The sequence below is a fragment of the Phacochoerus africanus genome, chromosome 6 (genome assembly GCF_016906955.1).
Source record: "Phacochoerus africanus isolate WHEZ1 chromosome 6, ROS_Pafr_v1, whole genome shotgun sequence".
NCBI classification, from domain to species: Eukaryota; Metazoa; Chordata; class Mammalia; order Artiodactyla; family Suidae; genus Phacochoerus; species Phacochoerus africanus.
The window spans coordinates 15,997,512-16,009,733 of NC_062549.1; the positions used below are offsets into that span (position 1 = coordinate 15,997,512).

Consider the following 12,222-nt stretch of genomic DNA (forward strand, 5'->3'; position numbering starts at 1 on the left):
CTGCTGGTACTTTTCATAGGCACCTTAGGATATTGTTGAAGACTGATATTTTGCTAGGGAAATTTAATTATCTTCAGAAAAGGAGAGTAAGGTGTAGTGTTCTCTGTAGTCCTTATCAGGCATAGGGCCCAGGGCAACTGACTTGGTTGCCTGACTCAAAAGATAGGTCTCTGTTTGATCCAACAGAAGTGAGAGGGTTTCTATTTCTGAAAGTAACATGTTGATTGACTACACCTCTCTAGTCACCACCTACAGTGGGTAGGAATTTTTTTTGCCATTTTAGTGCTTGAGTTCCCTTATATATGTATTTACTGTCTTTCTTTCTTTCTTTCTTTCTTTCTTTCTTTCTTTCTTTCTTTCTTTCTTTCTTTCTTTCTTTCTTTCTTTCTTTTTTTTTTTGTCTTTGTAGGGCCGCACCTGCAGCATATGGAGGTTGCCAGGCTAGGGGTCCCATTAGGGCTGTAGCTGCCAGCCTCCACCACAGCCACAGCAACATGGGATCTGAGCCGTGTCTGGACCTACACCACAACTCACGGCAACGCCAGATCCTTAACCCACTGAGTGAGGCCAGGGATCAAACCCAAGTCCTCATGGATGCTAGTCAGATTTGTTTCCCCTGAGCCACTACGGGAACCCTGAGTTCCCATATTTAAATCTCAGGGCCTGCTCTTTCTCTGCAGAGAGTGTCTTATGTCATCTTATAGCTTCTTGGGTACGGGATTTTTTTTTCCCCTCCAGTTACTTAACAAATGTTTGACTACTACTATTTGCTGAGCACTGTGGATATAAAAATGACTAAGCTAGAATTTGTGCCCTTGGATTTCAGACTAGTGGAGGATTCTGACACATTTAAGTATGAACCGAGAGATTTAAGCTGTACCTTGAGTCACATTATTTGACTTAATTATCTTCTTGGTGTTGGTTTTGATAACTCCCTTTAAAACGTTTTCTTTCTTTTTTTTCCTCTTTTTTGGCTGCACTGTGGTATATGGAGTTCCTGGGCCAAGGATCAGAACTGAGCCACAATTGCAACCTGCACCACAGCTGTGGCACACCAGATCCTTTAACCCACTGGGCTGGCCCTGGGATCAAACCTGCATCCTGGCACTTCAGAGATACCACTGATCCTGTTGCACCACAGTGAGAACTCCAGAACGTTTCTTTTCCTTTTTTTTTTTTCCATGGCCAAACCTGTGGCATAGGGAAGTTCCCGGGCTAGGGGTCGAATCGGCTGCAGCTGCAGCCTATGGCACAGCCACAGCAACACCAGATCTAAGCTTCATCTGCAACCTGTGCTGCAGCTTGCAGCAATGCTGGATCCTTAACCCACTGAGCAAGGCCAGGGATTGAACCCACATCCTCTCGGAGAGTATGATGGTTCCTTAACCCACTCAGCCGCAATGGGAACTCTTAACTTTTTCTTTTTGATAACAGCTTTATTGTGATATAATTCACATACCATATATTTGCCTGTTGAAAGTATACAGTTCAGTGGCTTTTATTATATTCACCGAGTTGTTCAACTATCATCTGATCAATTTTACAACATTTTTCTTGCCTCAAAAAGAAACTTTCTACTCTATAATTATCACTCCCCAGTCCCTCTAGCCTACTTTATGTCTATAAATTCTGGGTATTTTTTGTAAGTGGAATTTTTTGTGACTGGCTTCTTCAACTTGATATAACCTTTTCATGATCCATCCAAGTTGTATTGGCACTTCATTCCTTTTGATTGCCAAGTAAGATTCCATTATTTCAATATGCCGTGTTTTGTTTATCCCTTTGTTAGTTGATGGACATTTGGGTTGTTTCTACTTTCTGGCTGTTATGAGTAATGCTACTGTGAATATTCATGTACAGCTTTTTGTATGGACATATGTTTGCATTTCTCTTGGGTATATACCTAGAAATGGAATTGCTGGGTCAAAGACTAACTATATTCAATGTTTTGAGGAATTTCCAAATTGTTTTCCCAAATGGCTGCTACACTATATTCCTGTAAGCAGTGTACAGTGTTCCAATTTCCCTTCATCTTTACTAATACTTGTTACTACCTGATCTTTTGAATGTAGCCCTTTAAACCTTTTTCCTTTTTTCAATTTTCTTGCAAAGGTGGAGTTAACATCTCATTCCTTGTGATAGCTTTAATGGTAGATATTTTGCTTATTAGCCTTTTTACTTTCTCTTGATGATACCAACTTCTTTCTTTTTTTTTTTTTTTGCCACATTTATGGCAAGTGGAAGTTCCTGGGCCAGGGATCGAAACCATGCCACAGCAGCAACCCAAGCCACTCAGTGACAATGCCAGATCCCTGACCTGTTGTGCCACAAGAGAACTCTCTAGCTTCTTTTTATAGTTCATATCCTGTTTAGGCATGGGATAAAAATCCCACATCCAGAGGAGTGTTTGAACATTGCTCTTAGTGAGACTTGCAGCCTGTTAATGCAGGATCTTTCGAAAGTCTTTTGACACACTTATATATCAGAGCTTGAGGAATGCTGCCTTTAAGTAGGATTTTCTTTCTTTCTTATGATTGCTAACCTCTAGTCATCTAAGGGTTATTCTTTAGCCTAGTTTGTAGTTCTGGAACAAGCCTAACCCTTTTGAACAAGAAGGTAGCATAAATAGCATAATTGATTCACCAGTATTCCAAAGTACTGGTTGTCAGGAAATTAGAACTGGCAAGTCTAGACACTCTGGTTAAATTCAAAGTGCTGGTCCAGTGCTCTCCATGCCAGAGTTTTAAAAGTTTTTAGTAAAATGAAGAAAAAGTGAGTGAATGTGGGTATATGTGTTTAGAATCCTCTAAAAAAACTGAAATAATGGCCTTTTGATCTGTAGAATAGAGACGATAGCACCTATCTCATAGTATCGTGCAAATTAGATGAGTTAACACATGTAATACATGCAATATGAACTTGTCCAAAGTTAGATAAGATTAATTGACACAATATTATAAATCAACTATACTTTAAAAAAATTTTTTTTGATTTTTTTAAAAGATTAAATGAGGTAATATGTCAGCCACTTACCATAAGAAACACTTAGTAAATGCTGGTCATTTTTATTAACTGTTAAATTAGTCTAAATTATGTTGATACCTACTAAATTCATATACAATTATGTGTATTATGTAAGTGTAACTTGGTCTCTTTGTAATATTAATGGTGATATTAAATAAATTTATTAATTGGTTTTTCATATAAATTCAGACTTCTAGTAGATAATTTTAGTTTTGCGCAAATCACAGAAATGGTCTTAGATGTGTTTGGGTGAATGGTGGTGGATTATTTTCTCACTTATAGCTATGTTTCCACAACCCCTTGTCAAAACCCTTGGAGCCATTTATATTCTAGAATTCAGATTTTATGGGGGGGGAATTTACAAAGGTAACATACAATATATATAATGTACAACATTAACATTTGTGGATATGTATGAGCCAGCACTGTATAGTCAAATATGTTAATTTAATAGTAAAACATGAATAATCTTTGTAAGCGGGGCAAAAGGAGATTATGCCTTTATAACATTCAGGTCATGTTTTGCCACCAAGTGTAAAGTGAATAATGGAAAAAACTTTTTTTCAGAGTCTTTTAGGCATAAGATTCTACACCTTAATTATGCAGATAATAGATTGTGAACCTGGTATATTTTTGGAAATACCTACTTAACCATGATTGCACTCTGACTCAGGAAAATGCTCTTGATCCTGAGCCAATAGAATGATTAAAGGTTTTCCTAGCCAGATTCTTTGTTTTTATTCTGTGGGTCTTTTGCAACTATCCAAAAGTGAAAGTGATTTAAATTTTTTTGGAATATTTGTAGCACTCAACATCTTATTTGATACTACCAACCAGATTTTGACTGTATATTTTTTAAATTTATTTATTTATTATTTATTTTTTTTTTGGTAAGTGAGAAGATTGAGGCTTATATGGGCTGGGTAATTCATCCGCATTTATGTGACTGTTAAATGGCAGTTGTGAATTCATTAAAAATATATATATATTTTTTTTAATAGCTGCACCTGTGGCATATGAAGTTCCTAGGCTAGAGGTCAAATCAGAGCTGCATCTGAGACCTATGCCTCAGCTCGCGGCAACACTGCATACTTAACCCACTGAGTGAGGCCAGGGATCGAACCACATCCTCACAGACACTATGCAGGTTAACCCACTGAAACTCTAGCAGTTGTAAATTTAGAGTTGAAAATATAATAGAGATAAAAAGCCATCTTATTTTTCACTGTTTCTTTGCACTTTTTTTAACCCTTCTTGATCCCCTTTGGTTTACATAAAAATTCTCTTGTTCTGGATCCAGAAGGTAGCTTACATCTGGCACTGCCGTGTCTGTGGTGTAGGCTGGCAGCTGCAGCTCCAATTCAACCCCTAGCCCAGGAACTCCCATTTGTCGCATGTGTGGCTGTAAAAAGAAAAAAATATTCTCTTGTTCTTCTTTTAGGGTTGTTTGACATTTCAAAATAGGTGATTCTCTTCCAAATGTGAAATTATATGTGTTGTAACATTGAAAATGCATTCCAAAATCACAGTCCCAAAGATGCTAATACTCTCTTTGTGCCACCTTTCTCTTTGAGGATAACCAATTTATATTAAGACTAAGAAGTCACTCTGCCTGGACCATATTTTCTCTTAATGAACATTTGAGCTTCCTATCTTTTTTCCCTTCTCAGTTAGCCAAGTGTTTTATTCCCTTCAAAAGATTCAGCCCACAAAGCTTACTTCATTGATTCAGCAAATGTATTAATTTTATGGTAAACATTTTTGGATCATTAGGTATTTCTGATGTTTGCATCAGAAACATGCCCTTTTTTCTCCTGCCTTTCTGCATCATGATTTCAGCTTTCCTCTACTTTAGGCGAAGACATGCAATCCACAGTAGTGATTCTACTTCATCTTCCTCTTCTGAAGATGAACAGCACTTTGAGAGGCGAAGAAAAAGGAGCCGTAATAGAGCTATTAACAGGTAAGTGCATGCTGACTCCTTTTAACAAAACTACCAACTTTTCTCTTTTTTTGCTTTTTAGGGCCGCACCCACAGTACATGGAGGTTCCCAGGCTAGGGGTCAAATCAGAGCTACAGCTGCTGGCTTACCAATGCAGGATCTGAGCTGTGTCTGCAACCTATACCACAGCTCACAACAACATTGGGTCCTTAACCCACTGAGCGAGGCCAAGGATCAAACCTGCATCCTTGTGGATACTGGTCGGGTTCGTTTCCACTCTGCCACAATGGGAACTCCATACCAGTTTTTTTCTTTTAAGTGGAAAGAAAGATGAATAATTTGGCAATAGGTAAAGCTTGGCTGAATTAAAAAATATACACTGGAAGTTCCCTTCGTGGCACAGTGGTTAACGAATTCGACTAGGAACCATGAGGTTGCCGTTTCGATCCCTGGCCTTGCTCAGCGGGTTGAGGATCCCTCGTTGCCGTGAGCTGTGGTGTGGGTCACAGACGCTGCTCAGATCCAGCGTTGCTGTGACTGTGGTGTAGGCCGGCAGCTACAGCTCTGATTCAACCCCTAGCCTGGGAACCTCCATATGCCGTGGGAGCAGCCCAAGAAAAGGCAAAAAATAAGACTAAAAAATAAAAAAATAAAATAAAAAATATACACCAAATTAATGTATAAGCCAGAATGCTGTCTTTAAAGTATTTGCAGTTGAAAATAATAACAGGTTAGAACATATATTGTCTTGTAAAACCAAAATGATTCTTGATAAACACTGACTTGAAATAACTGTTTTTTCATTTCAAATATGTATATTTTTGTTCATAATAATAATACATTCTTGTTATAGAACTCTTTAGAAAATTTGAAAGGTTAACTCATTTCATAACTCCTTGTACTGTAAGTTCACATATACTAAATCACCTCATTGGATTTTCACAATAATTATATGAAGTAGATAGGGCAAGGAATATTCCCATTTTATGGGTGTGGGTGGGTAAGTGAAAAATGCAGTGCTTGGGACTTACCACTGTGGTGCAGCCAGTTAAGGATCTGGGTGGGCTCTTTGGTGACACGGGTTTGATCCCCAGCCTGTTTCAGTGGGTTAAGGATCTGGCATTGCCGAAGTGGCATAGGTCACAGCTATGGCTCAGATTTGATCCCTGACGCAAGAACTTCCATATGCCACAGTGTGGTCAAAAAAAAAATTCAGTGCTTGAATTCTAGTAATATAGTGGTAATATAGTATTAGGGTAGAAAATAATGCTTAATAAAGCGGTTGGAACATAACATAATAATTGAAGGGGCATGCAAACCAGTTGTTCTCTGTATCCTGAGCTCTATGCTTTTTTTCACGTTAACTCTGCCCTATTCAGTAAGGTGGTTACTAGCCACATGTGACTGTTGAGTACTTCAAATGCAGCCAGTCTGAATTAGGATGTACTATCAGTTTTTATTTAAAAAAAAGTACACTCTTGGATTTCAAGGACTTAGTGCAAAAAAAAAGAAAATGTAAAATATCTTCGTTTTCTAAATTAAATTTTTATGATGAAATAATTTGGATATATTGGAATATATATAATACAGTATTAAATTAATTTTACTCTTTTTCTTTTAGTGTGGCTGATAGAAAATCTTAAATTATACTTTGGCTTACATTTTATTTCTGTTTAACAGCAATGAGTTAGACTGTTCAAAAGCCATATACTTTGCCTTCATTTCATAGAAATGTGCATCTAATCCTATATGGCTTTTATATTATGCAGTTACAGTTTTATTAAGAATTATTGGAGTTCCCGTCGTGGCGCAGTGGTTAACGAATCCGACTAGGAACCATGAGGTTGCGGGTTCGGTCCCTGCCCTTGCTCAGTGGGTTAAGGATCCGGCATTGCCGTGAGCTGTGGTGTAGGATGCAGATGCGGCTCAGATCCTGCGTTGCTGTGGCTCTGGCGTAGGCCGGTGGCTACAGCTCCGATTGGACCCCTAGCCTGGGAACCTCCATATGCCGCTGGAGTGGCCCAAGAAATGGCAAAAAGAAAAAAAAAAAAAGAATTATTTGAGAAACACCTTTTTAAAAGCTGCAGTTGAAAGCTTTTCCATCTTAAATTTCACAGTATAAATTCCTTGTAGAGTTTGAGACTGGCAGGAATTGTCACCTGGGGTGACCATAGGGTACTTTTACCTAGGTTCAGTTGCAACAGGCATTCTTTGCTTAGACATTCAGGTACAAGCATCTTAATTTTTAACATAAGTGTTTTCATTCTTCCCTCAGGTTTCCGTGCAGACTTTTCTAGGTATATCTTCATAAGCTGCCATAACTGTTTTTGAGAGTAATTAGGGAAGTAGTGATTCATTCTTGCATAGGAGGATTGACTTGGATCCAAGTGCTGGTGGACTATGAATATTTTGCCGAGAGGTGTAGTAGCAGAATTGTTGCAGATTTGGAGACCCGAACAGTATTCAGGAAATAGGAAGATCTGTATAAGTTTATTATATTTACAGGTCTCTATAGGTTGGACATAATCATTATAATGTATGTTGATACCTTTGGAATTTTCAACCATGAATTACTTTACCTTGGTATCTTGAAAACTAATATTATCATTTGATTATATATATTTAATAATATTTCTAACACTTGAGTTCTCAGTCTCTTAAAAAATTAGGAACTTAAAACACATAATCTCATGATTGCTGCATTCGTATTTTTTTTTCCCCTTTTTTGGCAGGGGTAAGGGGGAGGGCAGTGATTTTTAGGGTCACACCTGTGGCAAATGGAAGTCCCAGGCTAGGGGTTGAATTGGAGCTTCGGCCAGCCAGCCTACATCACAGCCATAGTATAGCATCGTGGGATCTGAACCATGTCTTCGACCTACACCACAGCTCAAGGCAACATGGGATCCTTAACCCACTGAGCGAGGCCAGAGATTGGCCAGGGATCGAACCCACATCCTCATAGATACTAGTCAGGTTCATAACCTGCTGAGCCACAACAGAAACTCCCAGGACTTTTTTTTAATTCTTAAGAAAAATATCAGTATTCTTTGTTTTGCTTTGTTTTTGTCTTTTCTAGGGCCATACCCGCGGCATATGGAGGTTCCGAGGCTAGGGGTCTAATCAGAGCTGTAGCCGCCTGCCTACGCCAGAGCCACAGCAGTGTGAGATCCGAGCCGTGTCTGCAACCTTCACCACAGCTCATGGCAACACCAGATCCTTTAACCCACTGAGCCAGGCCAGGGATTGAACCCGCAACCTCATGATTCCCAGTCGGATTCGTTAACCACTGAGCCACGATAGGAACTCCTCAATATTCTTTTTTTTTTTTTCTTTTTAGGGCCGAACTCATGGAATATGGAGGTTCCCAGGCTAGGGGTCGAATCGGAGCTGTAGAACCTCATGGTTCCTAGTCGGGTTCGTTAACCACTGCGCCACAACGGGAACTCCCACTCTTTTTTTTAAATCTTTTTAAAATAGGTGCCTTCCACTAAATTTTCGGAAAGATGAATTAAAAGGAATTTATAAAGATCGAATGAAAATTGGAGCAAGCCTTGCTGATGTTGATCCAATGCAACTAGATTCTTCAGTGAGTACAGTCTATGCTTGAACTAGAATATTGTTTTTTTTAGTTTAAAGGTAAAAAAGAAGCCAATTTTATTTTATCAGAAACTTTAACCTTTATAGCTTCTTTTCTTTCTTGTCTTTTACTCTTCAGGCCACAACTGTTAAGATTACTCAGTTGACTGTGTGGCTTGAGTATGGTTTGGAAATGAAGTGAGATTTTAATTTTGACTCCAGACCTAAGAATGTCAATGTTCCTCTTCCATTACCAGGTACGATTTGATAGTGTTGGTGGCCTGTCTAATCACATTGCAGCTCTGAAAGAGATGGTAGTGTTTCCATTGCTTTATCCAGAAGTCTTTGAAAAATTCAAAATTCAACCTCCAAGGTAATATAGTTATTTTTTTTTAAGTCAAGTTCTGGGCTATGCTCTGTCCAGAAAGATAATGCTTCTTGGTTGAAATTTTCCAGGTGTACTGTATTGTGTTATATTTATCTTGCAAGGTCCTTGGTATTTTGAATATTTTTAATGTTTAACATGAAAAATGGTTTCAAATTGATTCTCTATTTTTAAAAAATCATTTTCTATGGGCTTTCTATACATTTAGTAAAATTCTTCCCATGAATACTCTTTACTTTTTTCTTACATTTTTGTAATTTAGTTTTAAATTTGTAACAAAAAAATAAATTTGTAACAAAGTTAAATATGTGCATTTAAAAGTAAAATGGTGCTATAAGTTTTACAAAGAAAATAATGATTGTAGGCCCTCCTCTACCCTTCTCCATTTCAGTTTCTACTTCCAGAGCCAATTTCTTTTTAACTCCTTGATTGATTGATTGATTGATTGATTGATTTTTAGGGCTGCACCTCAAGTTTAGGGACATTCTCAGGCCAGGTCTGAATCTGGAGCTGCCAGTCTACACCACAGCCACAGCCACGCCATATCTGAGCTCATATCCTAGAGCCCGAGCCTCATCTGCTGTGTCTGCCACTTACACCACAGCTCATGACAACTCGGGATCCTTCACCCACTGAACAAGGCCGGGGATCACACCCGCATCCTCATGGATACTAGTTGAGTTCGTTCCTGCTGAGCCACAAGAGGAACTCCCACTTTTAACTCTTTTTGCTGTTAGATTTTTACCAGTACATATCTAAATAATATATTTATACCATAATTTCTTATTTTTCTATTTTAGACACAATTAATAGACTTCTAACTATGAACAGTAGCTATTTGGCTCTTTTACTTTCCCCACCCTCCACATTCATTCATTTTCCCCATTCCTCAATAGTAGTTTATTTATACATACATAAAGTTGTTGAGCTGGTTTTCAGGGTTTGCTTTATGGCTACATAAATATTTCTTACAGTTGAGCCACATTATGTTGTAACTGCATTTTCTCTTTTACATCTCTCCTCTCCCCGCCAACTTTAATGTTTGTCAGATGGGAGGCTTTTGTAGCATAACACGGTTGCGGGACTCCATTACCATCATCATGAATTTCCTCTGTGTTTTTCTTGGTGCTGAGTTCCCAGCTTCCTGGACTCAGCTAAGACCTTGGTTTATAGCTATATTTAGTAGAGCACATTCTAGGACTAGCCTGAGGGAAAAAGTGAATGGGAGATTATTTTTTATTTCGTTTTCGAGTGTGGTCATGTAACTAATACTCATGATATCTCTTTTTCCCCTCAGTCCTTTGTTTGGCTATGCCTTTGTGACCTGGAAACATGGCTTTGATTTCTCAAAAAGTTTTTTAAATTCTTTCATAGTTTTTTCACCATTTTTTAAGTTCGTGTCAGTTCAATGGTGGACCTTCTAGATAATCTGCTTTTCTTAGCTTTTTTCTCTGATTTTGGTTTGTCTTGATGTTAGAGGCTTTCCTTAAGTCTAGTAATCCTTAGCTCTCTGCTGGTATTTAAGAATGAAACATATTTTTAAAAGCTCGTTAGTGGGGCTTAAGTTCTAGGCCTCACCTTAGGGTGATTGATGAGGATGATTCTTTTACCAGAATTCCTCAGAGTCTATACCTAGGAGGGTTCCCGCCCAGGGACGGCTCCTCCATTTTTGTCTGATGCTTATGAGCCTGAGCCTGACTGCCAGCATTGTAGCAGCAGATCTAGGCAAGGGTTAGGAGTCTCCACCATTAAGTATAGAGTTTTAAACTTAATTCTTGCAACAACTCATCTTGTGCTCTACCAGAAAGTAAACCACCCAAGCAAGCTGCCTGCAGAGGATAAGGAAAGGGGATCAGGGTTGTCTCACTGCTCTTTAATAGTGTTTCAGGAGTTCCCGTTGTGGCGCAGTGGTTAACGAATCCGACTAGGAACCATGAGGTTGCGGGTTCGGTCCCTGCCCTTGCTCAGTGGGTTAACGATCCGGCGTTGCCCTGAGCTGTGGTGTAGGTTGCAGACGCGGCTCGGATCCCGCGGTGCTGTGGCTCTGGCGTAGGCCGGTGGCTACAGCTCTGATTCGACCCCTAGCCTGGGAACCTCCATATGCCGCAGGAGCGGCCCAAGAAATAGCAAAAAGACAAAAAAAAAAAAAGTGTTTCACACTGTGCCTTTTTCATCCCTGCCTTTCACTCCTGCCTTGAGATAAATTGCCTCTAAATTGAGAGGGATTTTGCAAATTATCTTCCTTTTTGGGTACTTTTTAAGTTCAGGTTTTTAGCTTTTTCAGGTGTCCAGTGTCATCTGCATTCTAACTTGCAAAATTTTGTTGGAGTGTCTCAAATACTGCCATCTCCTTTTTTTTCTTTTTAAAGATTTTCTTGTTTCACTGCAATTTCTCTTCTAACTAAAGGGAACACCTCTTTTTTTGGCCACACCCACAGCATGTGGAAGTTCCCCTGGCTAGCGATCAAACCTGCACCACAGCAGCGACTATGCCAGAACCTTAAACTGCTGTTCAACAAGAGAACTTCTCACTAGATATATTTTTGAAAATCTGTTCCTGTGGTTTATTCCATTTGTCTGATTTTTTTCTTAACAGTTACTTTGTTTTTTCCATCTGCATTTGATTATGTCTGTATCTTATTTTTCTTTTATATTTTATTCTTGACTTTGGATAGGCGTCATCCTATTCAAAAATCTATTTGAAATCTATTCAAAGTCAAGAATAAAATGTAAAAGAAAATAAGATTTGTGATTTCTTTTTTTCCGTTCTTAATTTGTCATTTCCGTTTTTCTGGGGTCTTCCGTGTTTCCTTTCAAAAGCAGTTATTTTAATGATCATTTCTATCAAGATTATGAATATAACCCATTTTCTCAGAATTCTTTCCTGAGAGCAATGAATAGCTTTGAAAGTACGCAGAAAAGCTGTATCTTACTCCATAGCAGTGCAGTGATAACCACCAAAAATTATTTTAAACTATGTACATTGGAGTTCCCACTATGGCACAAGGGAATCAACAGTGTCTCTGGAGGGCTGGGACGAAGGTTTGATCCCTGGCCTGTCACAGTGGGTTAGGGATCCCATGTTGCTGCAACTGTGGCATAGGTTGAAACTGTGGCTTGGATCTGATCCCTGGCCTGGAAACTCCATATGCCAAAGGGCAGCGCCCCCCCCCCCCCCCAAAAAAGTACATTGTTCTAGTTCCTATCATCCAGCCACCATTGTTCTCTCTTATCTTACTTTCTCTCCTGTTCATTGCCAGCGTGTTTTCTTGTAAAACTTTCGATCTTAGGTAC

General features: G+C 38.9%; 1 protein-coding gene across 2 annotated transcripts in view; it reads left to right on the top strand.

Annotated features, from left to right (window-relative positions):
- Positions 1 to 12,222, top strand: part of ATAD2 (ATPase family AAA domain containing 2) — a 67,944-nt gene that overhangs the window by 24,887 nt on the left and 30,835 nt on the right. For both annotated transcript variants that reach the window (XM_047783314.1, XM_047783313.1), the window contains exons 9-11: positions 4,880 to 4,987; positions 8,445 to 8,553; positions 8,801 to 8,916. In XM_047783314.1, coding sequence (XP_047639270.1) covers positions 4,880 to 4,987; positions 8,445 to 8,553; positions 8,801 to 8,916 — 333 coding nt within the window. The remainder of the gene's footprint in view (positions 1 to 4,879; positions 4,988 to 8,444; positions 8,554 to 8,800; positions 8,917 to 12,222) is intronic.